Here is a 23,762-nt window from a genome sequence, read left to right as displayed (position 1 = left end):
ACATTTACCTCATTATCATTGCTGCATAATCTGAATTTCAAGTTTTTTCACTTAAACAACTTACTGTAAAATATAGAAAGATTTCTCTATCATCAACAGCTTTAATGAGACAGGTTTTCCCAGTTGTAGACATACATAAAAAGGCACAGATACATAAGATTAAAGGTTAAATAATAAACTGGGACTAGGCAACATCACTATGCAAAGCTTTTCCTGCCAGAATTTTGAGTAAAAAACTATGCTCCCCAAATCACCAGTTTCTTAAGCAGTTTTGCTTGCAAACAGAGATATTCTATTTGCTTTATTAGAATCATACAATTGTTTAGGTTGGAAAAAAACTTTAAGATCATCAAGTCCAGCCATTAACCCAGCACTGCCAAGTCCGCCACTAAATCATGTCACTAAGAACCTCATTACGTGGTTTTTAAATATGACCAGGAATGGTGACTCAACCACCTCCCTGGGCAGCCTGTTCCAATGCTTGACAACTATTTCAGCAAGAAATTTTTCCCAACACCCAATCTAAACCTTCCCTGGCATAGGTTGAGGCCATTTCCTTTTGCCCTGTTGCTTGTTACTTGGGAGAAGAGACTGACCTCCACCTGCGTATGATCTCCTGTCAGGCAGTCGCAGAGCGCGATAAGCCCCCCCAGGCTCCTTGTCTCCAGGCTAAACACCCCAGCTCCCTCAGCCGCCCCTCACAGCACTTGTGCCCCAGCCCCTTCCCCAGCCCCGCTGCCCGGCTCTGGACACGCTCCAGCCCCTCAGTGTCCCTCCTGCAGCGAGGGGCCCAAACCTGAACACAGGATTCCAGGGGCGGCCTCACCCGTGCCCAGTGCAGGGGGACGGTCACTGCCCTGGTCCCGCTGGCCACGCTGTTGCTGACACAAGCCGGGATGCTGCTGGCCCTCCTGGCCACCTGGGCACGGTGCTGGCTCATGCCCAGCCGGCTGCCCACCAGCACCCCCAGGCCCTTTCCCCCCAGGCACTTCCCAGCCGCTCTGCCCCGGCCTGGAGCGCTGCGTGGGGCCGGTGTGACCCCAGGGCAGGACCCGGCACTCGGCCTTGTGGAACCTCATCCAAGTGGCCTGGGCCCGTGGATCCAGCCTGCCCAGACCCCTCTGCAGAGCCTCCTGCCCTCCAGCAGATCAGCACCCCTGCCCAGCCGGGTGTTGGCTGCAGACTCGCTGGGGGTGCACTCGATCCCCTCGCCCAGATCACAGACAGAGACACGAACCAGGACCGGCCCCAGCGCTGAGCCCTGGGGAACACCACGTGTGCCCGGCCGCCAGCTGGATGTGGCTCCATTCCCCACCCCCCTTTGGGCTCGGCCAGCCAGCCAGCCTTTTACCCAGCCCGGAGCGCACACGTACAGGCCGCGAGCAGCCGGTTTCCCCAGGAGATGCTGTGGGACATGGTGTCAAAGGCTTTACTGAAGTCCAGGTAAACAACATCCACAGCCTTTCCCTCATCCACTAGGTGAGTTGTCTTGTTGTAGGAGACTAAGTTGGTGTCAGTCAGGACCTGCCTTTCATACACTCCTGCTGGCTGGGCCTGATCCCCAGGTTGCCCTGCACATGCTGCATGATGGCGCTCAGGATGACCTGCTCCGTAACCCTCCCCAGCACCAAGGTCAGGCTGACAGGCCTGTAGTTCTCCAGATACTTCTTCCTGCTCTTCCTGTAAATGGACACCACTTTTTCTAACTTCCAGTCAACTGGGATCTCTCTGGTTAGCCAGGACTGTTGATAAATGATGGCAAGTGGCTTGGTGGACAGTTTCCCAGCTGCCTCAGTACCCTTAGTGGATCCCATCCAGCCCCTTAACTTGTGTTCATTAACACAAACAAAATGTTCACATATTTATAATTAGTATAAAGTCGGCAACAAGCAAAGCTGCTCACTGAACTTTCCATAATCTCATACCCCTCCCCTCCACTAAGCCTCTTTCCATACTCTCAAATTAAACCGACTAGCTGTAAAACAGCAGGGTTTCAAATTAAAGCACACTTTATTTTCAGAGGTCTCCACACTTTGCGGCTGACTTCCTGTCAGGAAGAGTTCCATTTCAGTGCAGAGCCCCATCAGCGGGGAGCTCACAGAATTAAGTGCCAGTTGATATTACTTTGTTTTGCATTTACCACCCATGAGAATATTGTTCAAAGATCTAGTTATAAAGTCAGCATGGTATCATCCTTCTGACTAGACTGCCAAGCCACAGGGTGTGCTCTCACTGCACAAAACTCACCTTAAATGGTGGTGTTTTTTTAAGTCCTAGTGTGCTGGTGAAGCAACAGGATGCCTTTTTTCTTCAGAAAAGTCTTGCTTCTGTAGCTAAATTATGTTCCTTTAGTACTGAACATCTGCAGCATTGTACATGCATGGAAATGAAGCTGTCCTGCTCCACTATCACACCCCAAAAATTCAAATTTACATTAGACAATGCACTCTCCTCCCTAAACATAAAAATGTATACATTAATTATACAAATTCTTAGCAACACTGTTATAAAGGCTAATATTGTTAGCTATGGTGGACATCTTTTCCATTAAGTTCAAACCAGTATCGGGAATCACTGGATTCCTGATCAAATCAAAGTAATTTTCATTTCAAAAGAAAGATTTTCTTAGCAAGAGCCTATAATATCTGAAACGCCTATAGAACTATCACTGAAAATTGTACTTTAAAGAAGAAAATGGGGGGGTGGGGGGCGCGGGAAACCTCTTTCTCCCCCCAGGACTTTACTGTAGGCAACAACTATGTTTTAGTAAGTTGACCTTAGGGAAGTTCATATCTCTGCACTCCATTGTGGCAACTGTTTTTAATAAGAGTTTTGTGGGTTTTAACCCTATCTTTTATCCATTCCTCTGTCCAAAGTCTACAAGTCATACCGACTTCTCCTATTGTCCCAAGAAACAATGCTGCACACCAGGTCACACTGAAACATCATGGCTTCACTATACCTATCCACTTGTCCCTGTCTACGCACCTTCTTAGTCTAATATATAACACCCATTCCAATTTATTTACATATAAATGTATTTTTTTATTTTTGTTGAAAACAAAGTTCACAATTACTTTCCAGAAAACAGTTGTGTAGTATAAAACAAAAAACACTGTTTTTTTCACACTACTGCAGTTTTCAGCTGCAGCTGTTATAGCCTGCCTTTGTTGAACGTGTCAAAAATACACTGGCTGCAAATTGCTGAGGGTATATTCCAGTGGGTCAAAAGCAGGCCTAGATAAAACAAGTTTTAGTTAGGAAGCCATATCTATTGCTTTAACTATTATTTAAATTTAATATGCAGAAACATCAACCCCATTTCATAAAAGTACACCATACCAGACACTCTTCTGGTTTTCCTCATACTAAATGTAACACAACATTGGTTTTGCTCATCTTAAAATCCCACATGATACACTTCATTTCCAAACTGGGGAGTGAGTAAACCTTTAAAATATTCTCCTAGACCAAGAATTATTAAAAGATATAAGATGACGAAGGCAAAGTACTAGCTCACACATTTTAACTACTGTGACCACTACCTGTCAGGATATAACTATGAAATGCTTATTGCATCGTTAAGTCAAGAAAAGGTCGCTTATTATTCATGCAGTATTGGCAAATCATTTCCAATACATTCCAAGCCACTTCCACACTTAAGACAAAAGCAAAGTTTAAGTTATAAACTCCATTGATTTCTACTACTAAGCAAATTGTCAATATACACCTACTTCATAGACCCATGCAAGAAACAATATTCTATCAGAATTTACTTTTTTAAAATTCAGCCCATGATGGACACAGATGTTTTAAATTCTGTATCTCTAGGCTCTACTAATAGTAAACAAAGCACACTATTGCTGAAGCCAACGAGACCTAAGAGAAAAGACAGCGTTCAAGCATATCTTAAGCATACCAAGCTAGAGCAGGATCGGAGAATTGCAAACCTTAGTGATTACTATGAAGAATAATAGAAGTCTGAAAGAAATATGTTCAAGTGGTCTCCAAACAATTCCATGGAATTCAACAAGTTAAATATTGCAGACAATTACAGGCAATTAAACTTTCAAACAATTTACAAAGCAACAGGAAATCAAAGTAGGAGTGAAGTTCCAACAGACAAATTTTATGTTATCCTGGAGATTCACACAGAATATATTACAATAATCTAGTTCTGGAGAGAAAGAATCTACATACTGCTTAAGTCAACGAAAAAACCCCCTATACACAGCTAATTTAACACGTAATTTCAACATAATCCAGTTTAAAGGAAAAGTTTTCCCAGCCGTTTCCATTTATTTCAATCTTACCAGAATTGCACTTCAGACCGTTATCTACCAAACTGATCTCCAGTTTCAAACACTTAGAATGTATAACACAGTTCAATGAAGCAAGCAGCAAAATACCCGTAGTACAAGTAATCTATTTGTAATTACTCCAAGTACTATGTTCAGTGACATATACCAAACATAAAATTGTCAATATACACTTTCAGCACCCAAAGTTAGATCCTCAGAGGTGGAGGAAAAACTCCCACTTGGGAAATTAAGAAGTTACACTATGCATAAAAAAACCCCAGATATATCAAGTGTAATGGATAATCCAAGTTATCTAGACAACAGGTTTGATAATATAACCTTCTGTTTTGTCAGAAGGAAACTTACTGACAAGATGGTATCTAAAATCCAAGCACCAAAGTATTTAAGGAGTCTGGATTCCACACGCAGCGCCCTCCCACATCTCAAGGCTTTTAATTCAATTTCTCCAGAGTTAATCCTACTGACCCCTAGCCAAACAGCTCGCTGTCTTGATACCAAGTGCCTTCCAATGCAGGAGAATGCAGAAGCCCTAAACTTTATCCCCAAGACCTTACAGAAAATAACTGATGCCTTCATATATCACACCTAAAGAAGGAATCCTGCAATAGAGGACAACACAGATGAATGACAACATTGTTTTTACAGATCGAGCATGCTTTTTTTCATTCAAAACTGGACCTGTAAATGCCCTTAAGCTTCTAGAGTACTAGCTACTTTGGGAGGATATGCTGAAAGTTTTCCTCTGACAGATTATTCTGCTCTAGTGATAATAACTATTACCTGAAACATCAATTGAAACTTCAGTCTCTTCTATCCCAGGAGAGCATTTTGATAGCATGGCTCCTGGCTACTATGGGATCTACCTTCCCCTCTCTCTAGCTCTGACCACAGGGTTCCACCCTGCAAAACTAGGTCATTGTAGATGAAAATACACATTGAAAGGGGAAAAGAATAACAAGATTTTTTGAAGAAAAATAGTTTATAATATAGAATTGCTTCATTGAAAATATCCTGAAGTAACACTGTACATAAAAAGCTCAACAGACATTTCCCAACTACCTTCCATCCAATAGCATCTTAAAGAAAAATAAGATAAGAATCTTTCATTTTGTATACTTCATACCACTACAATTAAAGTTAGCAGTACAAGGCAAACATCTATGGACATGATTCACACAACGTATTCCCCTGAAATGAACAACTTAGATTTTGGGAAGGTCTCTTTTCTATTTTTATTTGTGAAGGTCTAAATAATTTTCATTTGTCTAATAAAGTTACATTTCTAATAATTTTATCATAAAAGCAATCTATTACTGAAGTGGGTTTTTTTTACTCAAATACAGCTACATTCATCTCAGTAAAAACAAAGATCCTATTGGCAGACGTTCACACTGTATGGAAAGAAAAACTTCCAACTCCTGCTATCTTCTAAATGGCTTTTAAAAGGAAATTAGAACATGCATTAAAATTGATATAAAGTCATTTGGCAGCTCACAAAATCCCTAGAAAATTTACCCTCTGTACCAAAACATACATTTTTTAGATCATGGACCTAAAGAATTAATAAATCCTTCTTAACCTTACTTTCAGCTATTAAAAGGCAAAGTGATTAGAAAGAAAAATATTATCTTGATTAAAACATCATCACCTAACACTTGGGGCACACAAAAAGCATACAAACAGCTTTTATTCTCTTTGTGTCTAAACCAGGATATGGTTAGAGTTTTGGTGCCTCTGTTGAGTTCAGCTGCCACGGTATCATAGTGACATTTAGATAACCTATACCCAATTCAATTAAAACTTCGTAGTGAACACTATAGTTATCCATCACATCAAATTGCACTTAAAGGTAAATTAGGAATCAGTGCAGATCACAAAGCATCAGTATAATGTGTTCTCTCTGCAGATAACAAACACTGAAAACCAGTCAACTTCTACACCAACTAAAATCTCTAAGTAATTCAAAGGCTTACCAACATTTTAGAACACACCGCATAAACCCATTCCTGAGGTAAGGAATTCAGATCATTGATACAAAACATTTTTTCTGAGTACAGGATACACAGAAAAACCTGGAAATCCTATTGCATTTTGCAAACTAAGTATTGGGGTGGAGGAGGGGTGCATGTGTGCAAAAATCTGCTGGAAAACTTAACTACCATCCTATTGCTCTTACTTAGAGGAAATACGTTAACATATTGTTTGTATGGGTGCATGACTGCATGTTGATATTATTTAAATAATGATGCTCTTACCAGAGCAAGAGATATGATGCATCTAAGATACTGCCCATGCAAAAGATGAATACTGACTTCTTACTGAGCCACAGAACCCGTTAGCGAAGTGATTTAGTAGCACATGAAACAAAGATGATCATGCTAAAGAAAAACCTTTTGCAAACGTTTCACCATTTAACCAGTGACAATTGGTTTGGCGAGTAGAGTTAGACAAGGAAAAAAAAAAAAGACAGCTTGCCTACACAGAGTAAAGCCAACTTTCACAGTGTAATTTTTTCTGCTTTAATACTGCTAATCAGCCTCTACTGTATTTTTAAGATGCACATGCACCTCATTGGATCACGCTTTTCTCTCCAAAAAATAACTCCAAAACTGATCAGCACAGTGCATGACATATTCAACTGTAATCATACTTCATTAGGCCATATGAGCTGATGCTATCACTGCACACACACAAAAAAAATAATCTGGAGTTTATGCTTCCTTCTTCCATCGCCCCATAAAAGACACACTTTATCAAGGTCTAATATAAATTTAACAGCTACAGCTATATAGTTATATTGCAATATATCATATCAATATTTCTAGAAGATAAAATACCTGGAGTTTACATGTATTAAAACATTGGTCTTCATTTTATATATGCCATCAGCTATCAAGAATATGCCCTTAATCCCTTTGAAACAACAAGGGGCAGAGGAAGGAGAAACCAAGTAGCTTTTATACCTTGAACCAGCAAGCAAGGTATATGTGCAGACAGTGGTGGTGGTGTCATAAAAGTTTATTAATTTTTAATTGCAAACTTTTTAAAAGGTTGGGTGGCACTCCACCAATTTTAAAAAAATATACAAGAGCTGAACAGTATTTGAGTCAGTTAGTGTAAGTTTATTATACGGTCTAAAAAATTTAGATTCAATAGACAAAAAAATCTCTTAAGTCAAAGATGGATCTGACAAGAACCCCCTAATTAGTTCTCTTACACATATTCCACTGACAATTCAGTTGATTTACTACAGAGAGAAGCATTTTTCAACTGCTTCAAATTCTGTAAGGTCAAAGCATCAAGGCAACCTATGGAACCTATTTCACCTAACTTTATACCTTTTCACCTTGGAGTTAATAATAATATAATAATACAAAAATGCTTCATGTATGTGAGCAACTGATAAATGTTTTTAGTACCTTCATGAGATAGTAGGGAAGATCACAGTTTTTCCTATTTAGTCACATATTTCACAAAAACATCTGACAAATGAAAGGAAGCACAGTAGCCTATTTGCTTTGTGGATAAACATGCCCTCAATTCATACACGCCCCTTTGCGTTTTAGGCATAGGAATTCCTTTTAGATGAAAATGCTTTATTCAAGGGTGATATCACCGTTTCTCCAGGCAGAAGCCTTGCCTCACAATAGCACCTTTAACATCCTGACGTCACTCATTTAAAAAGGGTAACAGACACAGGACTTCTCTCTTTTGGCTGGTTTAATTACCCCGAAAGGATGCCAGGCCAGACTAGATGGTGCTTCTAGGTTCACTGTACTGTATGCATTTCTGATAAATGGGAAAAGAATAGATGACCTGGCAGAAGGCTCAGACAATAACATGTGATTTACAGGACATGAATGCAGCTACTATAAGATTTATCTGACAGCCCTCTCCGATAGTGGACTGTTGAGTATCCGATGGAATGATTTCTAGTCTGGAAAGTCTGCTACTGAGTAGCCATACACATTATTTATTTATTAGATGTTTTGGGTTGAAACCATTTTTAAATGATGCACTTCACAATGCTCAGCCATAAATTTAGTTTTAAACCCTAGAACGGAGGTAGTGTTATTGGAATGTGTGTCAGACTGAATTAGGATGAGCAACACAACGCTTTTATAAAGTGGCCTTGAATGCAACGTCGATTCTTTAAAAAATGATATTAATGTCAAATCAGCAGGAACACTTTGCAGTAATATTAAATGAAGGATTTCTTTATGTTTTGATAGATTTATATAAATGTAAGTATACAGAGAGACACGTCTCCAAATGTAGCATGTCTATCAAAAAAACACAACTGTTTTTGTCTCAGAAAAAGCCTTTTGTCTGTATCTCAAACCACCTGTTTCTCTTTTTACCTTGTGTTAAACATAAAACAATATATCAACACATAAACACTGAAGGAAAACACAAAAACAAAGGTCTTTTTCCATATGCCTAAATATATGAAGTTTAAACATGAGAAGAAATTAACCAGATGTCAAAAATCGTTTCAAAGAATGGTATCTTTTGAATTTATGTCACTTTGCCAGGGAGATTTACTTTCACAATTTTATGAAAAAAATTACTTCTGAGATATTATTCCATTTTGCACTGCTAAGAAAAAACATATTCCAGCCACAAATTTAAATCAGAAAAATTACAGATGTTTCAGAAAAACAATCCAAGTGCTCACATCACATATACAATGTTTAAAACAAATTTTCAGAAAGATGTTACCATAAAACCCACCAAAGATATTAATCAGAGCAATCTTTCAATTTCATAAAATGATGGCTGACAAATTTGTGAAGTTTTAAATCAAATTTGCAGATACTTACTTTGCAACTATGCCACATTATTTATGTGATTAAAAACTAGTTTTTGACCTGATCTTTTGATCTTTGGCACTTCATCCTCTCCATCTCCTCTTAAAAATTAATTAAAATTTTAGCAAAAGGATATCACTTCACTTCCCACCCTATCTCGGGCCAAAAAAAAAAAAAAAAAGAGAAAAAAAAGAGAAAAATCAATCAAGCTCACCCCCATCTCCTCCCAGTATCTGTAAAATGTCAGCTCGAAATTCAATTTCATATCTCTCAAGCTTTCATGTAGCAAAAGACAGTTTACTTCTTAACAAAATAAATCACTTCTGTGATTGCCATGCTGACCTCTTTGAATTAGGAAAATTCAAAGTGAAAAATGTAATTATCACCCCAGAACAATCCGTATACATCTGGAGCTAATTTCAGATTCATTTCTCACATCATTTTTCATATTCTGCCAAAAATTACAGCTGCTATATAACTTTAAAAAGACTTTGAGGGCTTTGTGACTTTATTGGTTTATTTCTACTACTATACAAAGAACAACCTCAGACTCTGCAACTAGCACTGCTAAGCAATCACAAAATCCTCAATTTGATTAGATTAACATTAAGTGGCACTGTGACACATATGACAAATAGATGCATTAGAGCACGTCATTTATTCCTTATCCTCTCCCCTTCCCAAACCAAACAAGTGACGTACAGTACAGAGCACAACATGATTTTTAAAAAGATTAGATTACCCTACCAAAAAAGAAGGAAAGGTCAACCACTAATTATTGATACAAGCAGCATGGATACTGAAAACTAATTTTTAAAATGGTAATACCAAGCTGTCAGGCACATATTTAATACTCAGATTAGTTTTACTCTAATACATTAATGAATGAACAGTTAAAACTTGTATATGGATGTACGGATTTGTAGCAAGGATTCTTTTCTAATTTAAATCAGCAAAAAATTCATATTCTAGGAGTCGTGAACAATGCCTGCTTCCAGTATTGCCGTATGTAAAAATAACCATCTCTAAATTCCAAAAGTTCCATAAGGAATATTAAATTCCTTTCAGGGTAAAAATATATTTCCTGAGGAAGATGGAAAACTAGAACAAAGTTCTAGATACATTCATTAATAATAAGCTCACCAGAAAACATAACTACTCTTCACTAGTTCATTGTAAAATCTATTAGGTGTAATCTCCAGAAGTAATTGTTCTTATTGCACTTTATTGACAATGCAGACTATCGATTTTTCACACCTTCTATGATTCTTTCATTTGTATTCATGAAATGTCTATCAGCACACTCTAAATAAATTTGGCAATATAGGCACTAAAACGAATAAATCGATGTGAAGAAACATTAATTTTGCATTATCCTTATTCGTCAGGCAAGCAAACCATAAGGGTTGTAAATGAAGGTCAAAGGTTTTGAAATGGGTCAGAACCCTTGACCTCTAGACCAATACCATTCCCATTAAAAAAGGCTATTTTAAAGTTTTAAGTAGGGGAATTTACTACCAGAAAGGTATCATTTTTAAGGCACCAGAAGAAAGGCTCAATAAAAACAGTCTTCCATTTAATTACAAAAAAGAAAGCAAGAAACCTGAAAAGAAAATCCAATTAATATAGCATACACATTTTTAAGAAAGATCCTCAGGCTCTGGCTCTTTTCTAACCACAGGAACAGGCAATTCCCAGGTTCTTCAATATCTAAAGTCAGTTTGCCTTTAGGAATGTAGAATGCCCAAACTGCTCACAACTGTGGTTGCTTTCCTAATTTTTTCTCGAATTCTTAGTATTTGTCAAATCAATTGAGAATGACAGGGTTCCAAAACTCTTTACCACTCATAGCATAACCTCTACACAAAAGGAAAAATTCTATTTTTCCCAGAGGATTCAGCATGCCTAGATGCAGAAATCAGTTTCTATAACCTTAATATTTTATTGATCCCATTTTATCTTACAAAAATGACAGCATAGAATTACTTAGGCACACCACCATCAAGGTTATGTAAATGCTCAATAGTAAGGTAACATAAAACCCTTAGTATCTTCTCTCCAACTGAACAGATGCAGTTACTGTGAATTACTTTTTTTAATCAAAAGGCCCTGCACATAATCTTTTTACCTATTACACATAATCTTAAATTTAAAGTAAAATTTTAACTGTAATTTCCATTGTGCTCAGAGATCAGACAACTTCATTACTTAAACCTCACCTGAGAGCAAAGAAGCATCACCAGCTCCACAACTGAACTGCTAGATTTCATGCACACAAGACCTACAAAAGGAAAAAATGGTATACATAAATGTGTGCTTATACGGCACCAGCTGTTAACACAAACTATTTTGAGATGCAAAAGATTAGAAGCATTTTGACAATCAAAAGAAAGCTGAAATTCTCATACCACTTCCAGTTCAATTCTGTACTTTACCAGCACAAAATAAAAGTATCTATGTGAGAGGGAGATCATAAATTCCATGCCTTGCACCTAAAGATGCACCTAATAGTAACACATTAACTCCATTATTCACTTTCATAAATATTTGTGTGTCAAAATGATCAGAAGTGTGGTTAACATACGTTATATTAATCCACTGTATCTACATTTTGCTATTTCTTGAAGCACTGGGTCATTATATATGCAGAGAAGGGAAATGGCTTTATGACCTTTGCTTTCTCCATTGCACGTTCTCCTTTCAGCCCCCAGCTATCAATCAAGTTTCCATTTTGTTTCATGGCAGCAGACATCCCAAACACTCTTATTAGTACTTTGACCCTTAACCCCACACTAAACCTTAGCAGAAGTGCAAGCAGTAACTTATTATATATTCTCAATTGTTTATAAACTAATTTGACTAATATTATTATTTGTATTCGCATTTTGGGGGGGTGGCGATTTAGGCCCAAAACCTGCGTTTGTGTGTTTATTTTTATCTAGACAGTTCATACACTCCCAATAATTTTCCTGCTCTTTGTCATCCAATTTATGAAACACTCATCTCTCTGTGTATATAGTCTATATTATAGACAAAATACTTTCAAACCAGATTATCTTTATCTTCAGGCAAGAAAAAAAAAGTATAACTAAATAGAATCTTTACTTCCCTGGCAAATAAAGCTTTGAAAAAAATCTCTTTCCTGTTATTCCTATTAAATGAATGAAATTTTTCACAAGGCAGCTTCCATTAAAATGTATATCAGCTCACATATACATCAATGCTCACATATATAATCAAAAGTAGAAGCCCATCTTTTCCAGTCTTAGAGAAGAAATCCATACACTTCTTCCTATCCCAAAAGGTAGGCAAGCTAAATTCCTAAACTAAATAATTTTAATTTCAGTGAAGTTTAATGAAGTCTCAGTTTGGTATCAGCAGTCTCCAGTGAAAACACCTACCAGTGTTTGATACTCTAATTATGTTTGTGGCAATACTAATCATATTCAGCACTACATACAGGATGCCTGTCCTAATCCACTAAACAACAAGTAGTTTCAAAAATATTTTTTAAAAAAGAACTTTAATTCCACAGGAAGCAACTATCTATTAGTGCAAACACAGCTCATGTGCAAGCAATCAGCTCAAGTTAAGCAACCGTGAGCTTCTAACATGGCAGTGCTCATTACTGGAAGCTGCAACAAGCTCAGACCCTAACTGAATTCCTTGCTTTAACTGGACAAAACCTGCAACTTTCACTCTAAAAAAAATTAAAAGCCAAATAAATCAGTGGACAAAGCAATTCATATGATATAACCAAATAATGAGAAAACTGAAAAACTATTGTTCACTACTAAATTCAGTGTTCCAATAAACATGATTTTTTAAAAATTGAAGCCATTAATGTCTGCATTGCAGACTTAAGCTTTGCTTTTAAACAGAGAAACCACCAGTAGAAAGAAAACTCAAAGCTCAATCATTTTAAGCCAACACCAAGAAAAGTCATGATCATCGTGTTGTGCACTTGAATCTTCACCTTCCCAGAAGCACCAGAGAATTATTCAACACTGACAAAGTATCTCTTATCCGTATGCCTGCCTGCCAATTAGAAAACAAGAAGACAGAAGCAGATTCACATGCAAGAGATACCCCATAACATGCTCTGCTGACGGAGTTCCCAAGAAGCCTTCTGTTATCACAATATATCACAATAAAAATGCAAGGTCTTTGTACTTCACTTTCCACCCTATATACTTTACTTTGTACAGAAGTGTTGACTCTGACACCAAGTTTTCTTTTTAAGGCTCACTAAACACATCTCATACACCAGCTTCTATGGGGCAATTCCCTGGAAGAGTTGGAAAACTACAGAAAAGACAGCTGCAGTTGGTCCTACACGATGAGATATAGAAAACTATGATATGTGCTGAGGGCAAAGCGATAGCAGAGACTGCAAAGATGAGGAGGCAATGACAATGACCTCAGAAGACTAAAGACAGAGGAACAGCAGGCAGTGAAATCCAGTGGACAGCTCTGTGTGGAAGGCAGGAAGAAAGCTTCTAAGGCAGTCAGCAAAAAAAGAAATAGAATTTTTTAGCCTCCCAAAGTAAAACAAAGCACACACAAAAAAATAGTTTTAAATGGAAACTTACTTGTACCTTCTATGAGCAATTCCTGCCCGTGGCTGCCCAAAAGAGTCCGAGAAAGAAAGGGAGCAAAATCCACAAAAATCTCTCTCAGAAGTGGGGCAGCTTTTTCCAAAGCATGTTCAAGCCTGTCTGTAATGCTAGTAGAGAGATACATGTGATTAACAAAAAAAGAAGGAAGTTGCTGAAATTCTGTAAAAAGGAGTATAGGTTTTGGTAATGTTTAAATGATATGATAAGGAGGAATCAATAATCCAATCATATTTTCCCCTAACCTTCATTAGGTACTGAACATCAGCAAAACAACACCCTTAAGTGATGTGGAATCTGATTATTAACTGTAACACCAAAAATGCAAGCTCACAGCTATTCAGATGTTCAGCCAAAATAGTTACCTCATATTTGAAGCAGAATCTTCAGGCACGGAAGAAACGGTAGGAACAGATGGCAGTTTTGAATTAGAAGAGCCCCTTCCTACAAGAGAAAGTAATAAATAAGCAAATAACATAAGAAAACATGCCTGAGGCTAGACAACTGGACCAGAAACTAAAGCTGTAAGCTCAACCTCTGAGAAACCATGGTTTTCAAGTGTCTGTGAGGACTACGTAAACCCTTTCACCTCTTTGTACCTCAAACTTTATTTGCTATAAGACTCCTATTTACTTACATTTGCATTTACCAGCTATGTCATGGCTAGCTTTTAAAAATTTGCTCTAGCACAAACAAATGAATTCAAAGAAGCTTTGCAGTTTGCTTTGTGAAGGAAGTCAGAGTAGACTGCAGTGATCCCTTCTGGCCTTACAAGCCATGATTGCCTCTGAAGAAATATAAGAACACTTACGATCTTAAGCAATGAATATAAATGATGTCTTACACCCTTAATACTACTGTAATGTACTAATATACACTAATAACTAAAATATAATAATATAAAGCCAAATGGTAACATTTTAAAGCATCTCTTTTGGTTACTGGAAGAGCTCATCCAATTTCAAGAACTTACACAGAAGACCCCGACTTTTTCGTCTAAAACATGCTTGTGTCAAAATGAAGCAGAATACAGAAAGAGTGGCTATTGTCAACACCCTATTTTAAATTTTTGCAACACTGGGACTCTGACAAAGACAGCTATGATAAAATTCTCCATTGCATTGCCAGCATCATTAGCATGATAGCAGTAGTATAACCTCATTTATGAGTTATTAACTTTGCCACATCAATTATTCAAAGGTCGATAGGGAAGACTGGGTCATTTATGTATCCTACACTTAGAAAAAAAAAATGCAATTGTGTTATGTCAAATTGACACTACATGGCTCTCATCAGCAGAATAGGAATCTGTAAATACTAAATTCTGCTGTTCAGTATATAAAGAGAAATACAACCTCCATACTACAGTATGGATTGGTATTAGCAATGATGAAGAGGGGGTATGCAAGACAGCCAGAGATTTCACAGATATTTGCTGCCAGGATAGGAACGGTGACTCACAAATCTTGCATTGCATTCCAAACTATAGAGAGGAATGAATCTCAGCAGACAGATTTCTGTGCATTTCCCAGGAGCACGACTGCCTCTAGTCCATCTGCAATCCTATCTCTTTCCAACCTTAGACCCTGTCCTATTCTCTTTCCTCACACCTCGCCAGTTTTAGAGTCTTATGCTGTTGGAAAGGGGGGGGAAGGTAAAAAACAAGGTAAAAAGCATGAAAGAAAAGAGTTTAATTACTTCAGTTCTCACATTTACCTTAGCAGAGATGAGACTCTTACTCAGAACTATAACTACAGAAAAAATCCTGATCGTACCGCCTACACTGGAGTGAGCTCAGTCAAATGCAACCTGTCTGGAAATAACCTGACAAGATCTTGAAAGCATCTACCAAATTGTGTCAAATACAACTTTTCCCAAGTCTTTTTGCTTGACTAAAGTGGAACAGATTTGTAAAGAGATGGTAAAGACGGATCTCTAGGATACTACATTTATTTCTCCTGTCAAATTTCAAACTTCCTCTCCAAAACACCGGCACACAGAGCTTCCCCACAGAAATATTGGAGGGTTTTGCAGTTTGGTTCCCCCCCACCCCCCGATCTGGGAAAGATGTTTTTCCTCTAATCTTGCTTCAAAGGCAGCACAGAAACTAATACATTAAACCAATGCTGAAAAGTTTTGCTCTTATTTCTTTTTCTTTCTCCAGAAGTAGGAGATATCTTTGGGAATGTGGAGATATCTTTGGGAATATGATTTGCTCACACTTTTCATAAATTCAACATGAATCTCTTATTTTGAATTTTGTTTAGGATGACAGGGTCAGAAAGAAATTTTGAATGACCCATACAAAGTGAAGGACAAAGTGGGAAAAAAAGTGTTAACTGAAAGCAGGGTGGAATCGAAGTCTCCTGGGCATTGTTTCCTAAATAATTATTCTAATGAAGGCAAATCAAAGACATATTTCTGAAAATTTCAATTGTCACTGCTAGATTTTGTAAATATTTTCAAAACTTTCATGGATACAATTCCATTTCTTTAAGAACTAGTTTTACATAGTCAAACCACCAAGAAGTATTTTAGGTACTCCCAAAGGAAAACCAGTCAAATGATGTGCTGAAAATTCAAACAGAGCCTCCTGTACAGAAAAAACAAAGCTCACAGAAGGAAACAAGCCACATGATTCAGTGGTTTCAAAGGCTGTTTGTGGGATACTTAATAGCTACAGTCCTTCAATTCCTTCTTTTTTTTTTTCTTTTTTTTTTTTTAAATTTACACAAATACATTCACACTTCAGTATTCACAAAGATTTAATCCAACAGGCAGTGTATTTAAAGCAATTATTTCATTTTCATGATAACCCAGCTTTCTCCCTGAAACCCAACATCCCTGTTCTCACTAAACAAGCCCCTCTAACTTGAAAATATTGTTAAATCCACAATCCTAGTAGTGGACTTAAAGCCCATACATGGCACATAAGGGGAAATCGGCACACTGATCTGGGTATTTCAACAAAATACGAAACTGAAATAGCATCCAAAGCCTTCAAAATAAGAAAACCCTCTCAACATGCAGATTGCACATGTAGAATGTCTTGTTATATAATGCTTGCGTGCTTTTTACTACATATAAAATCTTTGACCAGTAATCCACTAATTATTGGGTATGTCAGAAAGTCAAAGTATACACAACTAATATCCCACCATATTAAATGCATAGCAAAATGAAGGATCACTGTATCAGTAAAAAGACTTAACAGTGCAGCATAGTAGCAGGAATTTTAAAATTAAACAAGATGAAAATAATTCACTGGAATATTTAAGCCACGAGCAAAATAACCGAAGGAAAAATTAGAAAATAACTGACAGGAAATATCTAAGGATAATGAAAGGGTGTAACAGCCATCACAAAGCCAATAAAGAGACATACACTCAATCTGGGGTAACTGGAATTTTTTGTTGTTTTATTTTGTGGGATGGATTGTGTTTTTTGTTTGGTTTTCTGTTTTTACACACAATGGCACCAGTAAAAATGGTTAGAGTGGGAGGTAAAGGAAATCACTTAGCAACACAGGACATGATTTTTTTTCTTCTAGAAATCAAAACAAATTGTGCTTAACAGATTAGGTATAAATGTAAAATTCTATGAAGTTTTAAGTTAAAATGAACTTTTAAATATAGACATAACAGAAAAAGCACTGATAATTTGAATTTGACAACCGCATAAGGCAGGCGTCTATATAAACTGATATTCTTTTTGAAGATTATGTAAGGATATTTATGGCCTGAATTTCTTCATGCTTATCATCACCTAAATCCACATTCCAAACTCAAATATATTTCACTAAAAGGGGTGAATCTCAGATTTATCACAGCAGAGACTTTCAGGGTGGTTTTAGATAGGATTAGGCACAGTAATTTTTGCATTCATATTTTGTTTTGTGGAAGTACTCTTTTAACTTCATTTAACTTAGAAATGGCTTTTTATTCTACTAATTTTTCTGCCTTTAGTAAAAAAAAATTGAAATACTTCAGTAGCATATTTTCATCCACAACACACATGTGAGTAAGTGCAGTAGCTACTTCAAACATGTGGAACTAAACTGACTTATCTCTTCCTTATCCTTTCACTGATAAACTGGCTCCTTCAAACTGACAGTTTTACAGACATTTGCAAGAACATAAAAGAAAATGCAAATAGATCATCTGTCTAGCACCCTTACAGTGAAACCTTATTGTTTATTCAAGGTCCCCAAGGGTCTAAACAAATAATGTCTCTAGCAATAAAGTATTGTTTAAGAAACTCTTTGTGCAAGGTCCTTATGCTTTTGCATAGACACTTACAAAGTATACTTGGCAATACAGGATCAGTGCATGATATGCTTTACTGTGGGAGGATGAAGTAAAAAAAAAGGAGGGGGGGGAGCCGAATTAAATAACCATACCTCTTAGTTTTGTACCACAGACCTACTACACATAAATACAACGATGCCCTTTATAGAAGGAATATCTAATAAAATAATGAGCTCATTGAAAAATACACTTCTGGGGCTGGAAGTGTACAATACAAGACTACAATGAAAGGTTTTACAAGTTAATCTAAGGGATCTGTTACATAAACACATCTGTAGGTTAAACCAAAACAGATTTCACAAAACAATGGTGAAAACTTCTCTAAAGAGAGGCTACTTTAAAAACAGGTTTTATGCTGAAACAGTATTAAAAACCATTTCCATTGCATATCATTAGCATTTGAGATTTTTAAAAATGTCACTCTGCTTTGGTAACTAGCTTTCAACTACTGTTACTGTAAAGTTGGAATTCTCTTTGAAATAGTTACTATAATCCAGTGAATTTCTTGAACTACCTCTGCACAGATGATCACTCACTTCACATTCATTTTTCCATTACCTTATCTGCAACTAACTTATTTTATTGTGAGACTTCAAGGTTATTTTCACCTATGTATAAAAGTCAATGAATACCATTCTCCTTTGCAAAACAAGCCAACTGTGGAAGAAAATCCACATTTTCCTCTCTGTGCAGCTAGAATTCAGGAGTCACAACTCCTTTATTTATCTTCCATTACTGCTTATTCCCAGGTTTCTTCCAAGCATCCCCCTCCTTTTTCACCTCAGTCTTTGACATGGCCTTGTTTACAACTTCACACTTTGGGAACAGCACATGTCTCTGCACAGGAGAAGCAGAAATCCTGCTGGCAACTCTGTGTGGCTCAGAGGCAAAACAAAAGAAAAATCAAAGAACTTCAAGTAAGAGGGGGAGGAGGCAGGCAACAGAAAACAAGTCGAACTTGTAAGCATCAGTAAGGACAAGACATGATTCACTCCTGTTTCCTACAGACTTTTCATACTCTCTTTATAAAAACTGTATATGAACAATCATTTGCAAACTGAATAGTGAAAGCCCCAAAACTGCGTTCTTCAGAGTGAAGCGCTAATAAAACGCATGTGAAATCCTTCAACTACATAAAGAAACTGAAGACCATCAGAGAAAACAGTAGAAGTGCAAACTGCAAAACAGTTCAAAAAAGTTCACATCACTTTGGAACATTACAACTGTAATTGAAAGATTTAAAAAGAAAACCAAGTGACAAACAAAAATACAAGCATCCCACTAGCATATTCACAATAGCTCAGACAACTCCACCAAGAGCTGTCTATCCAAACATTAGTCCTGCTTTCCAATAGCCCTTCCTGGACACAGCACGTGTAAAATTTCTGCATCTCTCATTCAGCCTATGAGCCAATCCAAGGAAGAAACAACTCAATAAACTCCTCCTCCTCAATTATTACTAGTAAATAAGCTCTTTTACTCAATACCACCCTTCACAGAGAGACAAATGATTAGCTCAACATAGACCACGAAGGGATTTTATTTTCTCCATTCATTTCCAAGATCTTTCAACAATTAGAGTAGCAATTCCAGCAGCCCAACCACTCAAATATCCGCCATCAGCAACATACTGACAGGCAAGTTTAAACCACAACAGGCATATTTGTATTCAGGAAAGGCTTTTTGTGCTGTGAAATACTCTGCAGCTTGAATAAGTAAAGGTGAAGAAACTTCTCCTCCAAAAAGGCCAGCCTAGCTAAGGCTAAAACATGTTTTTACTCTCTTTCAACATATCAGAGGAACTGAGTGAGCTTAGATTCTTATCCTTCCACCTTGTCAACGCTTTGTATTTGGTAGGCCAGGACACATCACATCTACTTGATATGAGCTTAGGACAATCTTAAGGGTCAAATATCTGAGATACAGACCTTGAGTTACAGGCAAGATGCAAACTTCCGGAAAAAAATATTGGGAGGGAGGGTGATGAATTCTGAGCAAATGTAGATGGCAATGGAGGCATCTGGAATCACACAGACTGACTAATATTTCTACAAAGATCCTACCGTGAAAATGCAATTCTGATATCCCATCTACAGGCAGAAGATGCTCACACACTATATAAAACCTACTCCCAAATTATGCTTATGTACACATTACAACTAAAACACCATCACTTGCTGTTTAATCCCATTTCAATATCCGTATCTGCCTTTCATCTTTTTTGGAGGAGACTCAAGTCTCCACAGTAAAGCATTATATGTTATTATATTAAGGTTCTGTTTGCTTAATCAGTTTTTAAAACATAGCAAATAAATGCACAGAAAACAAAAAAATTCATTAACTTCAGAAAAAGCAGCTGAAACGTCTTTAAATGTGGCAGTATTGTTTAATAAATAGCCTCCATATAAAAAGTAAAAAAAAAAAATCCAAAATTCATATTCACTACATAAACCCCTAGTCTCAGCTGTTTTTTAAAATTTTTTTTTTCTTAATTACAAAAGTAAAAAGACTTATAATGAACGTTAGCTGAAAAAAAATGAGAACAATGTATTGATCCTGCATGATGATCGATGCTGCATGAAAACAAAAATCAGTGAAAAAACATGTGATTTGAACTCAGGGGAAAATTATATATTTATCTTGGGTTTACAGGAAGCTTGTTTATTTCTACTTGTATCCTCAAATAAATAAAAAAAACGTTAAAGGCCTTACACAGAACTTCATTTCAAACTTAAGTTACTCATGGAAACTGCAATCATTTAAGTGTAAACCACTCGAACTCCGCAAATTTTTGTTTCCATGCCATTATTTTACTAGGGGGGGAAAATAAACAGTCTCACTTTTTAATCTGTTTAAGGCACGATTTCATTTATCCCTTTATTTCTTCTTTAAATTAATTAGATTGCCAGTCTAAACATGTCTACTGTTTTTAATCCTGATACTTTCTTTTTATGCATATCAGTTCAGATTACATATCCAATTTTTGCCAAAAGTCCCAGACATGCTGGAAGTCACACAGCTACAAACCACATCAGTATTGTTTATTGTCTGGATTTCTTAAACATTCTACAGGCACATGAGCACTTATTTTTTCTTCTATATGTTCTTAAAAGATTGACTAAATCTGAAAATTGATGTTCATCTGTTTTACTTCTATTAAAAGCAAGTGAATACTGACTCCAGAAAGTGTAATAATTAAGCCCACATCTAACCTGGGTAAACCAGTAAGAAGTTAACAAATTAGCAATTATTTTAACCAATGTCAATGTAGGTATGGTTTTATTATTTTTAAAATAAATTAGCTGCTCAGAGCCAATCTTCCCCAGAGAACTGTGGCATTTTAAGAGAGAGCTGATTTTCCTAGCCCAAACGCTACTCCTATACTAGTGTAGTGCTACTTACTGCAATTTCAGTGACAAAATGGATTCTCCCTTTCGCAAATAATAAGAACATACTAGATTTCAATAGCTTCTTTTTTTACTTTCTCATGGCTGGAAGAAAACAGTTTTGATTTTCCCAAGAAATGCCATGGCCAGTTGAAGATGGCAACAAATATCTTCCAGACACACGAGTACTAGAGGACATGATAATGGATTACATTTTTTCCCCTCGGCCTTTGCAGTTTGGATATAAATTCATAAAAACAGGAATCAAGAAAGTCAAACATTGAGAAGAAATGCCAATAATCAGGCATAGGTTGAGATTTCCTTGATTAAGATGCAAATCAGTAAGCCTTGATGTTAGACTTTATGGGTACAAACAATTACGAGATCCTACACAGCCTTGTGACTTAAACATGGCTAAGTAGAAAGGCATGCCTTTGACATAGCATATAAGGTTTAACATCATTTATCTCATACAGAACAACCAGAGAGACTAAGGGTTCAAAGGACCACTTGCTTATAAGCAACCTACTCAGTTTTGTCCCCACTGAAAAAACTGTCCAAAGCAATTAGTTCAGCATCAACACTGAATATGACCTCAGGCTAAAGCTATTGGAAACACTTGTATATAATTTTCAGTCCTACTTAGCACTAACACATATATCCTTGGACAAATACCCTACGACTTGTAAATAAGCTTGTATTTTAGGTAACAAAAAGTAGTCTCTAGAATATATCGTACCTATACTAAATACAAGTTAATATAGTAAGCCTCCTTTATAGAAACTGAGAAGTCTTGAGATTATGACAAACATTGCTCAGGCATTTGCATTTGTTCTGCTAGATCAAGGCAAAAGGAGAACCCCGAACAAGTTTAACAAAGCTTTTCTTTCTTTTTTTTTAATACAGCACTACTTTTGTAAGTATTTTTTTTATCTTGTACATTTGTGGAGCTACAGCATCAAAACTAGGAGTAATAAAATTATCTTGGAGATGAACACACAGAAAAAACCAAAAAAGATGAATTCTTACATTCATGAACTCATACAGTATCACTGACAATTGGTCCAGTTCAAACTAGAGTCACTTCTATTTTCCTGTAAAGTAGCTGGTACTGGTCTTTGTTAGAGGCACAGACACCAAAAGCAGGCCTGCAAGCTGCTATGTCAAGGCATGGGACGCAGATACAAAGTAGTATGCAGGACACAAAGGTCTCAAAGGTCCTTTTGTCTGACTTGGTAATTCAGGACATGTTATACCACATACACTCCCTTAGTTAAAAAAAAAAAAAAAAAAAAAAAAAAAAGAGTGCAAAACACCATCTCCCCAGATCATTGGTACATTTTTGCCTAAGAACATACAACCAGCAGTAAGTATCAATACTCTTAGTATAAGCAAGACTCATATATAGACAGATTATATATATATACACACACTAATCAGTGTTACAACAGAAGGCAACTAATGATGATGTCTGAAAAACAACTGTTCTCACAGTGGTTTTGAGATATAGATAACGAAAAACTTCTCACCTTCACATAACACAAACAAGGTAACAAAAACTTGTTCATTTGTATTCAGAGTGAATGCTGAGAGAGTGAGAAGTGAGAGGCAGGACTGGGATTTCAGTTAATCTACCCTTACTCACCAGGAGATTCTCCTGACAGATCTGGGGCTTGGGCTGAATCTAAAGAAGAAACCACACTGACAGCATTTGAAGGAATCCCCATAGCAGCTGTAGAAGAGGAGATGGTTGATTTCTTTGGTGGTACAACAACACTCCTAGGTAAAGATAAAAAAAATGTAACTCACATTGTATGAAGGTTCACACATCATGATTCTTGTTTACACATCTAGCACATAGACTTCTATGTCCTGCAAAAGTACCATTCCTTGCCTATTTCCTTTTTCCATCATCTTTGGCAATCTACCTTAATCTAAAGTAAAAATCACCTTTGTTTAGCTTTTATGGTACACTTTAATATCCCATCCACTTCTACAAGATCCCTGCCAAACAAGTACACAGTTAGAAGACCAGCAGGACAAGTGACCTGCAAGTAGGTTTTAGTTTTCACCTTAGTTTCCCTAAGATTTGGTTTTAAACTTCAAGGAACTATTTACAAAAGATATCACAGTACTCAAAACATTAAGCTAAATTATCAACACCAACGGTTGCCTTGACAGTATGCTACTACTGGTATTCTAATGCAGAATAGAAGACTAATTGAAGATACACACACTATAGCTACAAAACATCTGAACACATATTCATATGCCCATACAAACACGCACACATCTGAAAGATAGGACTAAGGCATGAATT

At 36.9% G+C, this 23,762-nt stretch overlaps 1 protein-coding gene across 4 annotated transcripts in view; it reads right to left on the bottom strand.

The window, feature by feature from the left end:
• The window catches only part of LRBA (LPS responsive beige-like anchor protein), a 411,064-nt gene that overhangs the window by 289,551 nt on the left and 97,751 nt on the right, over positions 1–23,762 (bottom strand). For 3 of the 4 annotated variants that reach the window (XM_056360770.1, XM_056360786.1, XM_056360792.1), the window contains 4 exons: positions 23,088–23,221; positions 14,115–14,193; positions 13,726–13,859; positions 11,353–11,414 (listed from right to left, as the gene is read on the bottom strand). In XM_056360770.1, the coding sequence (XP_056216745.1) occupies positions 11,353–11,414; positions 13,726–13,859; positions 14,115–14,193; positions 23,088–23,221 (409 nt within the window). The remainder of the gene's footprint in view (positions 1–11,352; positions 11,415–13,725; positions 13,860–14,114; positions 14,194–23,087; positions 23,222–23,762) is intronic. The other variant, XM_056360779.1, reaches the window with a different exon arrangement.

This window comes from Falco biarmicus, chromosome 1 (genome assembly GCF_023638135.1).
Source record: "Falco biarmicus isolate bFalBia1 chromosome 1, bFalBia1.pri, whole genome shotgun sequence".
Taxonomy (NCBI): Eukaryota; Metazoa; Chordata; class Aves; order Falconiformes; family Falconidae; genus Falco; species Falco biarmicus.
The sequence above is the reverse complement of the archived record's forward strand: the minus strand, read 5'-3'. Positions and strand labels throughout refer to the sequence as shown.